The 15,868-nt window shown below is 37.3% G+C and overlaps 1 protein-coding gene across 1 annotated transcript in view; it reads left to right on the forward strand.

Moving 5' to 3' along the window:
• The window catches only part of ULK4 (unc-51 like kinase 4), a 214,459-nt gene that overhangs the window by 15,959 nt on the left and 182,632 nt on the right, over positions 1-15,868 (forward strand). Inside the window, exons 13-17 of the mRNA XM_063304147.1 lie at positions 1,032-1,092; positions 3,341-3,522; positions 5,795-5,841; positions 6,955-7,033; positions 15,460-15,567. Of these exons, the coding sequence (XP_063160217.1) occupies positions 1,032-1,092; positions 3,341-3,522; positions 5,795-5,841; positions 6,955-7,033; positions 15,460-15,567 (477 nt within the window). The remainder of the gene's footprint in view (positions 1-1,031; positions 1,093-3,340; positions 3,523-5,794; positions 5,842-6,954; positions 7,034-15,459; positions 15,568-15,868) is intronic.

A 15,868-nucleotide genomic window follows, 5' to 3' on the forward strand; every position in this document is an offset into this window, starting at 1 on the left:
CACATCTGAAAGTTGCCAGGATTGAGAAACACTGGTATAAACACTTTCACGTGTCTACCCAAGTAAGAAATCCTTCAATCATTCAAGGATTTCTTATTGGGTAGACACGGTTAAATGTTTATAATGGTGTTTCTCAGCCTTGGCAACTTTCAGATGTGTGGACTTCAACTCCCAGAATTCCTCAAAGTTGCCAAGGTTGAGAAACACTGGTTTATACACTATATTGGTGTGCTTAGGGTATTTATTTTCTGTGTACTTGTAAAGATCTTTAGTTTGTCTCCGATGCTTATTGCAGCTGTGTAGGCTCAGTTATTGTATACTTGATGCCTCAACTCTGAACAATAATTCCATCACACCTTGTTCCAAATTTGTATTCTCTTTTACAGATTTTTACGGAGATTCCATTAAGGCACTGTTTGTGATTTTAGTGGCACTGTACTCCCCCACATCATTGTTTTTTACATGTGACTGTCTAAAGTTCAAAAGGAATTTTTACTTTTTTTCCCTTTTTAGGGAAAAAAAATTGATTTTAGATATAATCTATGGTATCTAAATCTCAAAGGCGGAGAGCTACTTTCCCAGTTACACACCTCAAAAATATAAGGGCCAAGAGGTGATTCCAGACAAGTATTTCCTTTTCATCATCTTTTTTCCTGCTGTTTGCCGGTAAGACACCTAGACTGTGAAATTCCAAGTTGTCTCACATACAGGGGTAGAGGGGTGGATACCAGGTAAAGGCATCTCCCTGGAAAATAGGTGGTGGCAGTAACTACAAAGCAGCTATACAAAGGCAGGAAGGTAGGATGAATGGATAAACTCAATGGGCATCTAGGAGAGGAAGTTTAAGACCTCCAACCTTTTATCCTATGAGCTCAGCTTTGCTGTTATAATACACTTGTGATTTTATAGTTGACATACTAACCATTCATTGGTTTATTATTGTGCAAGGTATTATAACCAAAGGAAGGCATATATATTATCTTCTTTGTGAGATGCCCCAAATTGCCTTAAAACAGTTTCTTCCTTTTCAGATTGTGAAACAAACACCAGTGAAATTTGACACGAAAAATTTACATATACCAGCATATACAGGTATAGTATAATGAAGTAGTTAAAGATAATTTGAAATGGGTTATTATTTCTTGTTATTAAAGAAAACCTTTGCATCCTTTTAACACTAATTTTATTTACTTTCAACTTTCACAGATGCTACTGTATGAATGCATATAGAAATTAGAAACTGAAGAGCAGCTCCATCATTTAAATAATATTAAATATATGAGTTTATGGTATATATGTTCCTGCAGAGTATGATTTGAATGCTCTATTACTTACAATTCAATAAACAGCAGCGTAATAGATTAATAAAAATAGCCCAGTTCCATATAAGAATAGCGTGATGGATCAGGCCAAAGGCTACCTTAAGGCAATATTTGTTCCTTACAGTGACCAACCAAATACCAATGGAGTGCTGCATGAAAGGAAGCTGCATTGTTCCCTTGCAGCTGGTATTTGGAAAGCTGCTGTCCCCAGTCCAAGATAATGTTGGATCGGCAAGATGAACAGTGATTAGGTTTTACATCATACCCGCTGAATTAACATTACAATCCTATACAGCTCCATTTAAAAGTCCTACTGAATTCAGTGGGGCTTACTCCTAAGAGGTGTATATAGAAATGCAGCTTCTGTCATTTACAGCTGTATCGTATGTATGTTGACTTGGAATAATGTCTCTTTATTTTCAATGGAACTTCATCAGTAGAAGTGTTTTTGTGTATGGTAAATTGTTTGTTTTTCTTTTACATTATTTTACGCATCTCCGTTGAAAATGGATAAATAAAAAGATTTGGTTACTGGGGAAAAAAATCCCTAGAAGAGTATATAAGCATTTTTGTATAGCATTTTGTATAGCTTTTGTATTATTTTGTTTTCCAGTATGATGTGCTCTTGGTACTTTGCTAGTTTCAGGAATAGTTCAGTAGTTAATTTTCTTGCTTCACAGTACTTTTTGTAAGTGGTGCATACCAAAATCCAGCTGGAAGACCTGTTTCCCCTCAGCCCAGTAATGAAGTTATTTTCTGGTTAATTTGTCATCATACTTCCAAATTGCAAATAAACTCTTTTGTGCTAAGGCATGTGGAAATTATGATTTCCCCTACTTCTGGGTTTCAGGCCAAGCCTTTATTTGTGACTAAGTATTTTGATTTTTTGAGTGCTTTTAAATCTGACATCTAACTTAGTGTTCTAAACAGCAAGGTGCTTTCATTTGTCTTCTTCCTCTGAATGGAATGCACAGTACACATTTATAGAGTATTGTTTTCCACAGGAATAAGTTTCCCTGATAAAATTGCCTTTTAATGTGTGGACTCTATTAATTATGGGCCTGATAACTACCTCATATGATGCTCTTCCAATTCTCTTGAAATAATTATTTTGTCTCAGATATAGTTCAGAAATCTTGCTCATTAAAAAGTATTTTAATATCTCAAAATAGCTCTAAATGCACAAAAATCAGATATATGCTCCAGAGGCATATAGTCAATTGTCTAAAAGATAGAACAGAATATAAATAAATTAGCAGTAGGGACTAGAATCCTAGTTACAAATTCAGGGGATCATATACAGTAGCTATATTTAAGCACAAGAGAAGGATTGTCTTTTTTGTAACTTCAACAGGGGCACCTGATAGTTAGACAGGATTCAACTGCCTTCTTTCAAGATGGTGAGGCACCTGACTATTGTTTCCTCTGTTGTAGTGTCAACAGTTCTTACATTTAAAAATAATACTTTTTAAATATATATCTATCTCTATACCTATCTGTGTCATTATATATTGGACTTCATTGATGGTGTGCCATCAAGTCATTAAGTCAATTCTTAGCAACCACATAGATTGTGATTATCTGTGATGACAGTCTATCCCTAACATGTCAATCTGTCCCTAATCTGGTCCTTCAGTTCTTCTAATGGTGCACCCATTGCAGTTGTAACTGAGTCCATCCACCTTGCTGCTGCTCCTCCTGTTCTCTTTCCTTTCACCTTTCCCTGCATTAGCACCTTCTCCACATTTGCATAATGTGTCTGAAGTAGGATAATTTGAACCTGGTCATTTCTACCCTGAGTTGGTTTCAGATGGCTTTTAGAACAGATGGCTTTTAGAAGGAGCAAGTTGGTGCTATTATGTTTGTTTGCCAACTAAGCTCTGTTTTGTGACACAGAAACATGGTCAATATTGAATATTTCAGTAAAAATTTTAAAAAATATATTATTCTATTACATTTTGTAAACTGCAATAGTACATGTGCTCTTAAAACTATTCTTGATTTGTTTTTCTATTCAGCTGAGAAACTCTTAATTCTGGAACAAACAGAGTGGAATGACTTTATGCAACAAGTGTATCAACTGGCCAGCTCCCTAGAGAAAACTACAGGAGCCACCAGAATTAAATTGAACTTATTGTGCTATCTCTGCAATATTCTTGGCTATAAGGAAGTAGCAACAAGATTAATTGACACCCAGCTGGTAAGCTTTAGGGTCAAGAGCCAACTGTCATGAGCACTGATGGTGAGCAGAAGGGGGCCCCTATCCAGGGGGGAAAATGCATGCGTAGTAGGGAGGAGTTGAGTAGTCATTCAAAGAGACACAGAACAGACCCGCCTTGACTTTTGGGGTTTATCTGTATGGGTTTTCTCATGCTTCTTCAGTATGTTAGGATTTTCTGTCTAATGTAGCAGTAATAAAACACTAGTGTCATGAGTGCCGTTGAGCTGAAGACATCAGCGCAATGGCACACATGACAATAGAAAGGAAACAGGGGAAGGGGCTCAAGATAAGTAGCCATCAACTCACAAAGACTGAAGGTCAAGAAACAATGGCTAAACGGATCGCGAGGCACACCCAAGCTGTTAGCGCTAACGCAACGGAGATCGCCCAGCTGACAGCAATCACCGGAGGAATAGAGAAACCAATGATGGGCGATCCCGGAACGCCAGCGGGGCCTCGCAACCCCTCACCTACCGGCAGGACAACGTGTTGGACAAAGGGGTGTGACGTAACCGCGAGTGAGGGGGCGCTGACCGGCGCGGGGTATTTAAACCCCGCACCGGCGCGCTCCTGTCACTCTCAGCTTTTTTTCCAATCTGTATCTACGCTGTGAATAAATCAGAGCCTGTTCCACAGAACCAGTGTCTGAGAATTATTCAGAGGTAGGCAGCGCATGACAACTAGAGACTTATTCCTTCTCTCATTATGGTTCCTGACTGTTAGGACACCAACACTGGTATACAAATGTAGTAAACCCAGCTATTACAATGATACCTTTTATTGTATTGTAAGAAAATAATGTTTAATTATGTTGTTATAATTATATAATATAATTAAACATTATAATTTATATCACACCTTTCTCCCCAAAGGACACTCACTTAGATTCATATTTATCTGAGAGAAATTTCCAATTACATAATGGCACTTACCTCTAAGTATGCATACGCAAGAAACCAGTACTTAGGAAAGATAAAGCAAGGAAATATGTTGAATATACTTCTAGATAAAATATTGCATAAACTGTATGTGAATGAGATGGATATTATGAAATAATATGTTGTGGAAGAATCAGAAGTACTAAAATAGGCTAATACTATTCCACATGGCTTGTGCTTAAAATGCATTTATCAGATAAAAAGGATTGTACTTAAAATTCTCTGAAGAAAAATGCATCTGGAACTATTATGTACCTGCAACCGATATATTTGTGAAGAAAGTGTTTTGGCAAGTACAGATATAAAAATAAAAATGACCATATAAACAATTGTATTTTGATGACCATCCAGAACTTCATAAACTGGAGAATAAGGTTGTGGATAAACATTACAGGTAGTCCTCATTTAGCAACTGCCTCATATAGTGACTTCGCAGTTATGATGGTAATTAAAAAGTAACTTTGTGACCAATGCCCACATTTACAACCTTCACAGCATCTCTGTCTCAGTCACATATTTACTATTTCAGCCAGTATGCATTGTCCTGTGCCCCGCACAGAGCAGAGATTGCCTAAACAAGCTATCTCTTCCTGAGCTGCTTTTCTCCATTTCCCTAAAAAGTGTTAACCACAAGTTAATAAGCTCAACCAATTAGTTGATTAGACCCTTCCTGCTGCCTGAAATTGACAAGACTCTAATCAGCTTCACACTAAAGGCATTTGTTCACCTCCTAAGTGGCTCCTGGCTCACAATAGCAACCTTGCTAGGCAAACAGCTGGTAGTAGCAAATTCCTTTCAATGTGTATTCCCCATTGTGTGCCTGCTTACTATTGTGTAATTCCTTCCTCTCCAATGAATGTAAATATAAACAGCAATTCTCTTCTTGCTAATTATCTGAGCGCTGGAGTGGGCATTCCAAAGGGCAAGAGAGTGGGTCGAGTTCCAGAAACCTTCCCCGCCATTTGGGTTCACCCAGCTGTTTAGGGTCATATCCTTCTGATGCTATAAAGCAAAGGAAAGCTGAAGTAAAATCATAAGCCCAGTTGCGGTTATGCGATTTTTCACTTAGCAACTGCTTTGCTTAATGACTAAGTTGCCAGTCTGAATTATGGTCACTAAACGAGGAACACCTGTACATTTATGCATCCCTCCATCTCCAACACCTGGTGGGAACTGGTGATTGAAACTATAAACAGCAAATGGAAACCTATCATTTTTGCAAAGTTTTAGTAAATAAAACTATACAGCTGTTACAACTGATTGTGATTTATTAATCATAATGAAAAAATTGATTCTTGGTTTTTAAATTTTAGTTCCCTATATTGATTCAACAATTGCGGATAGCTCCAAATTGGGATATGTAAGTAACCAAAAATGTCTCTCCTTATTTATAAACTAGATGCAGTGCTGCTGTTTATTAAAAGAACGAATTATAAAGCCTCTGGAGACATGATATGAAAAGTCATGCATGTGTATTCCATTCTGTCAGTCCCTGAATGTTTGCAGCCAAGTCAGTAACTATGATCAGAATGGCATATATCAATTTAGCCGTCTTTGCATGTGATTTATTCTTTAGAGCAGCAGTAGGATCTTCTGGGACCAGGTTACTGAATGATCTTTTCTGTAGTCTGAAAGGGTACAGCTTGCAATATTTTCTAATTTCTGCTGATTGTTTGATGATCTCAGTTAATACAGCCTTCCAGCTCACTATTTAGAAAACGCATATTTCAAGCAGGAGGTATTTGGATCAGATTATTTGAGCATTTCCTTTTTGTGCTGTCTGGCTGATTACAAAAAACAGATTTGCCCTTGATCTTATTCTGAAAGGATAGTAAATAAGGAGAACTTCACCTGTGAATTGTATGAGTTACAATTTTCTAGAAAAATTACAGCAAGGGCTATAATTTTCCATAGTAACAATCACTGACTATTAAAAAAAAGTCAACTAAAGCTATATAGCTGAAAGAAAAGTAAGACTATATTAGCATTTTATGCTAATGTGACATTTTATTTCATCATGACCGCTGTGGGTGAGAAAGGTGTTAAGCAATTTTGAATGGGAACAAGAGGAAGGGGAAAAATGAAGGAGCAGTATCTCTCTCTCTCAGAGATTATCAATGGTAGTGAAACATTTGTAAGAAATGTACAGTTTATCTGATACTAGATTGTTAAGTAATATTCAAAATAAAATATTCAGGACATGCTAAATTTCAAGGATCTGAAAAATATTTAATCTCATTTTTACCGCATTCACGGGTTTAATAGTAATACATTTTAAAAAGTAATTTGGATGAACAGTATACGAAAATATGAACATAGAGTTAAGTTTAATTTACAATTACTTTGCTAATCAGATTATAAAATATTTTAAATAATGAACTTTTAAATAGTTTTGTGTGCTTTATGTAGATTTAAAATATACTGTATTAAATAGATTTGTGGCTTTCACAAAGTTTACATCTTTTCATTACAGACGTGCCAGATCAGCCCTAGCAATTGGTTTATTGGCATTGCATACAGCTGAACTTAAAGAAAATGTTCCAATTCTTGAGGTATTTTACATAATTTACTGTATATTTTAAGTCTGATAACTTATTACGTTTATATCTCTTTTCTATAGGGAACTCACAGGCATATATAGTTCCCCTTAGTGGTGGTTGCATCATTGCTGATTGGAGATTTGAAACTAACTGTAATTTAAGTCTAGCAGTCTAGTTATATATTATACTGTTAAATTGGATTTCACAGACAAAACAATGCCTTTATTATGCAAGCATAATTGTGAGAGATTTGTGAGAAATTTGTAGGAGTACCCTAAACATCTCCATTTAAAAAATGTTTTTAAAAACTTCAGAAAGTACAGCAATTTTCTTACTTTAAAGATATTTTAAATTTGGTGTTAAGTAGGAAAAAAAGATCCCTTCATGTATTTGGTGATTTAGTGAAATTTAAAAGAGATAAAATGGTGTAAGTGTCTAAGGAAATTTAATGTCTTGGGAAGTTACATGTATCCAACTTTAAGATCAAGAAACACTTCATGCATACTTCAGTAGTGAGCAGCATTTAAAGTCTAAATAATGTTGGTGATGGTGATAACTGGCTATTGTGTAAAGATAATAGTAGCATAACTGAAGGGCAGTTATCCACAGCCTTACTTCATCCTGTAGAGAAGATAGTTCTCCATTGGGGGATAGAAAAATTATGCATAGTTCCTCTGGTGATTCTAAAATGGCAATGCAAGTTTAGGATTTCTGGAGGTGTACTTTTTGAATGAGAAAGGAGGAAAAGGCACCTTGTATTTCTTCTGGTAGAAGTAACTATGGCTAGGCTCATACTTTGCATTAAGGCATAATCTGGTTTCTTGAATTTTGGGTTAGTATGTTGTTGGGTTAGTATGTTGTGTGAACCCAGCCATTGTGGTATGTAAAACATGATTTCTGGCTTAATGTGTAGTGAGAACAGGGTCAGTTGTGATTTATTCAATGAATTATGGTTAAATCAAGTTTAATGCAATGTATGAGCTAAACAGGTATTATAAGGAGCAAACAGTGGGTCATAAATGCCATCATCAAAATCTACTATTTCCATTGTGCCCTTTTGTGCTTGGTTATTCATGGTAATTTGGATATATTAAGTAGTGTTTTACAAATCTTCCCCAGGGGTCACTTCAGTAACAGGAATATTAGGTATGTTCACCTCTTTGAGTTATATATTAAAAAGGTAGAATAAAATAATAATGATAACGATAATACAATTAATTTTACTTCACATATTTATTTTTGAAATTGTGATACTGCAATTTATTATTGGAATTACAATAATATGTATCTAATATGTATTTAAATGAAAATTCTAGTTTTAAAATTTTGGTCTAAATTATGAACAATCCCAACATTTTGCTCTTACCTATGATGAGCATAGAGCCACATATTCTTTTCACCATGCTAGAATCTCCAGTATTAATTGAATCAGTCTGTGGACAGAAATGTACATGTAATGAAAGAATTTCGTTTTACTTTTGTTTTTTATTTTTGATGAATTTTCTGACTATGCCTACTTATACAGGTAGTCCTCGACTTATGACAGCAGTTGGGACTGGAATTTCCATCACAAAGCAATGTAGTCATAAAGCACAACTACATCCCTTAGCGACAGCAATCCCCGCAGTCCTGGTTGCTGTTTTTAACCAAATGTCACAGTCGTTAGGCGAGGCAACTTCCTGTCAGGTTCCCACAACCAAAGTCTGGGGAAGCCAATAGGAAATTGCAGGCCAGCAGGGCAAGGGGGGTGCGCAAGAGGTGCAGCACAGTTTGGGGAGGGTGCTAGTGGGTGCATAAGAGGCACAGATTGGGGAGGGTCTGGGAGGTTGTGAAGGGGTACACGAGAGGCATGGGTTGGGAAGGGTGCAAAGGGATGTGAGAGAGGCAAACTGCAGGTCAGGGAAGACACAAGGGGTTGATGAGAGGTGTGATGTGGGTCAGGGAGGGTGCACAAGGGGATGCGCAATGGTGCAAGGGTGTGTGTGAGGTGAGGTGCGGGTTGGGAAAAGTGTGTGATGGTGCGAGGGAGTGCGTGAGGGTGCTATGGAAGCATGGCAAGGGTTGGGGACAGTGCACAAGAGGTGTGGCATGGTTTGGTAAGGGTACGAGTGGGTGCGTGAGAGTCGCAGGCAGGGAGGGTGCAAGGGGGTGCGTGAGGGTGCAAGGAAGGCATGGCAAGGGTTGGGGTTGCTCAAGAGACATGGTATAGGTTGGGAAGGGTGTAAGGGGGTACATGAGAGGCATGGGTCATGGAGGTTGTTCGAAGGGGTGAGGGGATGCGCGAAGGCACAGCGCAGATTGGGAAGGTGTGAGGGAGCACACAAGGGTACAAGGGAGGTGCGTAGGGGTATGCAAGTAGCCAGTGTGGCATGAGCACAGACGGGCTGGGGAGGGTGTGCGCGTGGGGGAGACTTGTCCCAGTGACTTGTGACCTTCCCTGCCAATTTCCCCATAGACTTTCTGGGGAAGCCAGCAGGGAAGGTCGCAAATGGCAATTACATGATCGTGGGGTTCTGCAACTGGTTGTAAGTGTGAACCAGTTGACTTAATATAGTACGTGTGCTGGAACAGTGGTATAAGATAGAAGAAAAGTATATGTGAAAATAAATTGAATGCTTAGTAGATCCAGTATTGACCAGGGATTAATGGATAACCAGTTTGGTCTAGTGGTTAAGGCAACAGGCCAGAAACCAGGAGACTGTGAGTTCTAGTCATGCCTTAGGCATGAAAGCCGACTGGGTGACTTTGGGCCAGTCACTCTCTCTCAGGCCAACTCACCTCACAGGGTTGTTGTTGTGGGGAAAATAGGAGGAAGAAGGAGTATTAGGTATCTTCACCACCTTGAGTTATTTATAAAAATAATAAAGGCCAGATACAAAATAAATAAAATAATAAAAATAAATAACTGTTTAAGGAATACTTGTGATGTTACAAGTATGTTGGTTTGGGATGTGAATGTGGTTTTATATTTTTTGTACCTGAGAACCTGAATGATTTGCAACAAATCTTAGATGGATTGGAGATGCAGTAAGGAGTATGGATTTGAGAATTAACATATCAAAACCTGAGGTGGTTGTATTTGACAGGATAGTAGGGTGAACAATTGCTATGAAAAATTAAACCAAACAGATATACTTGTGTACTTTGGTAGAATGTTTACTACATTTTAAGGCATGCAAATGCTGGTAGAAAGGTAGCTGGTTTGTCATGATGAATGAGTGTTGCTGAAAGAAGCAAAATTGGCTATGTCTAAAGTGTGTTTCTACATATTTCCTTATATTTAAGGAGGCTTGGGTACATCAGGAGAAATGTAAAATTATATTGAATGCAGTAGACTTGAGGTACTTAACTGGGTGGTAAAACAAGAAGAATTAGAGTAAAAAATATGAGGCTGCTGAATAAATGTAACCTGAATACAGAAGTAAGTAACCTGTGTGAAATAAATTAATTGAGACAATCTAGCATATAGAGAGAGAATGAATGAGGATTGAATTGCAAAAAAAATATGATGGACATCAACATTATTCATTATATCTCTATACCCTCCTGTCCTCTGTACTTTCCCCTCCATCTCATATGTTTACTTTCTGTGGCTTATTATTTATTACTCCTTTTCTTTGCTCCACATAATGTTGCTTGCCATGAAAAGAAAAGAAATAGTGTAATAAATATGTATGTGTGTATTTGTTGTAATTTAATATTGATATTTTACAGATTTCCTAAAAGTCCATTTACCATATAAACATTAGCAAATTTAATACTGAAGTTTACTGATTTGTACTATCAGTAGTCTTGGGAAGCCCAACGTTAGTGACAAACAAGTAAAAAAAAAGTATTATTGTCAGTGAAAAGAAATGTTTCTCTTTTATTAGTTTCCTTACTGAATTTGAACTTGATTAACCAGACAGTGCCAATTTATATCTTAGGAATGTTAATATTATGAAAGGTAGTTGTTTAACAGCATGAGATATGATCATAACGCCTTTAACATATCTTTACAGAGATCTTTCATGCTACTGAAATGTTCTCTGCTGACAGTGTAGCAACCTAAAGTAATTATAAGGGGGTTTTTTTCTATCTGAGAATCACAACTAAAATGAAAGAAAACAGAAACATTAATAGTAAGAATACCAAGCATTTTAACCATTACATGTATAATCTCAAAACTGACTGGTAGCTCTGTAATACTGTTTTGGAATTTGTAAATATTGTATCATAGAGTTGGAATGGATTTTAGAGACCATCTAGTTCAATCCCCTGCTCAGTGGAGGAACCACTAGAACATGTTGGATGAGATGAACATCCAGCCTTTGTTTGAAGTGTTCTGGTGAAAGAGTACTCACTACTTCATGTGACTGCCTGTTCCCCTGGCTTTCATCTCATATAGTCAAGCAGTTCCTTTGATATCTAGCCTGAACCTTCTTTGAAATGTTAACCCTCTGGATTTGGTCGTGACTTTGGGAGCAATAGAAAAATAAGTCCTCATCTTCTGTGTCAACCTTTCAAATATTTGAAGGCTGCTATCATATCTCCCCTCAGTGATTCTTTCTGTAGGTTAAACATACTCAGATCTGTTAACTGTTCATTGAAGGGCTTCTTTTTGTTAGTGCATGCGCACAGTGCTGGAAAGCATTTGGCCCGAAAGATCAGAAAAAAGACACCAGGCATTTCAACAAAAATAGTTGTGTTCAAACAAACAGAGAACATAAACAGTTTCCATCCGGATCCCTGGAGTTCTCAAAACCGTCTAATTACAAAAAGCATATTTACAGTCTTACACACATGCTTGCGTGCTGAGCAAGGGCTGAGCAAGATCTGGCAGGGATTCACATGCAGAGTAAGCAAAGGCTGAGTTACAAAATGCAGCTTCCCTTATATGGTCATCCAACACTTAACCTTTCTGACCTCTGTTACCTTTTAACCTGAGAACAATGGTTGCCTCACCTCTTGACTCTGCCGACACTAACGAAGTATTTTGTTACCATGTTCTGTGGCTTATTCCTTGCAGAATAACATATACCAATGCTTTTCCAAGTCTTTCATCATCTTATAGCCATTCTTTGAACTTGCTTCAGTTTGGTCCTTTTGGAACTATAGTGCCTAAATGCTGTCTCATTTTAACTTGTGCTGACAAGGATGTCTAGACCTTTTTTCATGTACTATTGCCAAGCCAGGTTTCCCTCATCCTAGATTTGTGACTTACATTTTTCCTACCTGGATACATAATTTCTCTTTGTTAATTCCATCCTATTCATTTTAGCTCATTGCTAGTTTATGAAGGAAAATATATTACTAAGCTGGTAACTCTCAAAGAAAATACAGTGATGCAATGAGTGTTTGTGATAAATCTGTGTTGGCATCTAATAATTGTAACATGGCTTTCCACTTACAGAAATGTTGTTTGATAATCTGTTTGAGAACCTTGCCTACTATAGATTTCAGCTGACAGATTTCCCAGATCTTCCTCCTTTCTCATTTTGAAGATTTGAATTTTTTTTACATTTGCTCTCTTCCAGTCTGCTGGAACCTTACCAGTTCTTCTGAAGTTCTCAAATATAAGTTCTGCTAGTTTCTTCAGTACCCTGAGATTTAATCCATCTGGCCCTAGAGATTTGAGTTCATTCAAATCAGCTAAATTCTTTTCCATCCTTGTATATATTAAGCTGCATTTCCCTCATTTTTCAGGATTTCAACTGATTAGATCTTACCTTCCTTTGAAATTAATCAAATCCAAATATTATTATGGCTACAGGCCAGAAGTCAAATATACTAAACAAGCATATATACTATGAATATACAAAGATAGAAATAAAAAGGTATAATAAAATAAAAAGTAAAAGGCAGAAATTAAAATTCTTCAGTCACAACAAAAGACAGATACTACATATAGAAACATAAAATTGAGCAACCCTGGAAGATACATCTGAATCCTGGTTGAATAGAAGAAATGTCAGCTAGAAATCATGTTCTCTACCTGAGAATGTCATCAGGATGGGATGGATGAAAAATTATCCAGGATTTCCTGTAAAGAGAGCAGAAAAGAAGCATATGATTCAAAGAAGTTACTGAGCCATCCCCATAAGAGTGAATGCACTAATATAAGGGGATATTTTTGTAGCATCCCAACAAAACAGCAGAGGGTAATGCATCCAGCTTGCCCAAGTAAAGGCCTATTGAAGTTTCACAATAGTGGAGGAGTGGTGGGCAGCTGGCTCATACACATTTGGAAAAAAAACCCAGATAAGCTGTAAGGTAAGGAACCAGGCTGAGATTGATATGAAAATCTTTATACCAAATACATTGCAGGTTGGACCATAGTCTCTGTTATTAAGAAATCTGGTAACGAATGGCCGGAACCAATGATTCTTAAGCTTAGCAGGTGCAATTGAGCTCCCCCATGCCTGTTTCATAGCTTGTCTTTTCTTTATCTAAAGTAGGGCTTTATATTCTTTTGCTCTACAAAGCAATTAAAATGCACTGAAAGAGTTGTTGCCTTGGAAAGCATTTACTGCAAGGAGGAGGGACTTTTTTGTTTGATATAGTCAGTATCAAACCAAGTTAAATATCATACAGAGAAAGATGAAACAGTCTGAGGATAGTCTTGACAGGTGAGCCTAGAATGAAGGATAATAGACTGGTAGTGCATTAATACCTCCTCAGAGAAATCTGAGCAGATTTGGTAACAAAACTGAAGAAGTTTGGAAGACCAGCCAGATCTTTTGCTACTCTAACAGACCATTTATTCCCAACACACTGTTTTGTTGTGGCAACAAGAGGACTATGTTGCTTGGAGCCTTCTTTGCCAACCTCCCTAGCTAAATTTTCATGCAGACCTTTCAGCCTTGCTTGCTCTAGTTGCAAGCTCACAGAAGCCTGGACTGAAAGAAGGTAAAAAAAAAAAAAAAGAAAAAGAAAGAAAAAAGGAAAGCAAAAAAAAGGGGCTTCCCCACTGAATTCCTCTGTCAAACTTTCTTGCCACCCAGTTGGCTTTGTGCCTAAGGTGGGACTAGATATCATGATCTCCCAGTTTCTAGCCTGGTGCCTTAATCACTACACCAAATTGGTTAAAAGTGCTGCCTAACTGAATAAAAATATGTTAAGGCTTAGTATGTACTCTAATATTGTATATAATATAATATAGTATTGATACATTATATATTTCTCCAGAATCTGAGGTCAAATTCAAATTTTTCCTGCAGCAAAATGTTTTCTTCCTGTTATGGAATAGTTTTTCTTAGGCATTGTAGAAGAGTGCCTATCTACAGCCATTCTCAGGGGAGAACATACTAAGTCTTAACATATTTTATTCAGTTAAGAAGCACTTTTAACAGCTCCTCTCATCATCAGGATATTACTAATTGCCCCCATAAAACATGGAGAAATTTTAGAGAATAGCTTTGAGACATTTTCTCTATACTAGCTTAAATTTTGTGTTCTGAGTCACTTTAAGTACAGCCTCGTGTGGTGCAGAGTGGTAGGTGGCAGTATTGCAACTGAAACTTTCCCCACGACCCGAGTTTGATCCCAGCGGAAGCTGGATTCTCGGGTAGCTGGCTCAGGTTGACTCAGCCTTCCATCCTTCCGAGGTCAGTAAAATGAGCACCCAGCTCGCTGGGGAAGGTGACGACTGGGGAAGGCAATGTCAAACCACCCCGCTATAGTCTGCCAAAAAAACGTTGCGAAAGCAGCGTCCCCCCAAAGGGTCAGACACAACTTGGCGCTTGCATAGGGGACCTTTCACCTTTTTCACAAGTCACTTTAAAAAAGAAAAGAGAAAAGAAAACCCAAGCAAGATAAGAACCATGTTGCTTTCTAAAAAAGAGAAACAGTATAGGATAACAAAAAAGCAAATTATTACATAGAATTTCTTTATATTTACTATATTTATCTTGGATAGGATTACCAAATAAAGGCATAATAATTTTTTCCCTCATGTTTTATAAATCCCAAGTAGTATCACTTGTGCATAAATTCTAGACTAATTGGACATTTGTAGAACTTTAGCAAGTTCCTGATTATCATAAGGGTAGATTAAGATCTCCCTATTCTGTTGGCTGGATATGAGGGAACAGAAATAAGAAATTATTTGTTTAAAATTAAATCTACAGCCAGTGTCTTAGATTCAGTTCAGTTCACATCAGTTGCAGAAACAGTATGCTATCTTCTTTTATTAAATCAAGTGATAATTGGGGAATCAATGGGGCAGGATATCCAGGCTATTAAAGCACATGTGTGGAAATTTCCCCTGCCCACAGCAGCTTCTTGCCCAGGTAGCCCCTCACTGGTCCTTTGCTGTTCTCATCCTCAGATCTTTTAGCATCCCTATTTTGATTCTATCTTTGATCTCCTTTGTTTTCCTTTTTCTGAGAAATAGTAGTTATTCTCTGTTTTACATGCCATCCAAGTTAATATGCTTTTTATTGCCATTGTTGTTCCAGGCAATCACTGTCTTAACTGAACTGATAAGAGAAAACTTCAGAAACAGCAAACTAAAACAGTGTCTTTTACCTACTCTTGGGGAGTTGCTTTATCTTGTGGCCAAGCAGGTAAGATAAAGTTTTATTAAAATCTTTTATCCACTTTTTTAGGAGTTTAATAAAATGTATTTATTTTCAGGCATTAATCCTGGGATACTCAAAGTATAAGTTGCAATCTCCTGGTGGTTGTAAGTAATTTAAAGGGAGGGCATGCAAACATTTTTAAAGTTCATCAAGATTGTACTGGTGAAGTGGGAGCACTGTTTTAAATAGGTTACAAAAGAAGAGTCTTGGGATTTAACTGACCAACCAGCTATGTTCCATTTGCATATGTAAATTCTCCAGTTTGTATTAATTCTTAATTAGAATT

This window comes from Candoia aspera, chromosome 4 (assembly GCF_035149785.1).
Source record: "Candoia aspera isolate rCanAsp1 chromosome 4, rCanAsp1.hap2, whole genome shotgun sequence".
Lineage (NCBI taxonomy): Eukaryota > Metazoa > Chordata > Lepidosauria > Squamata > Boidae > Candoia > Candoia aspera.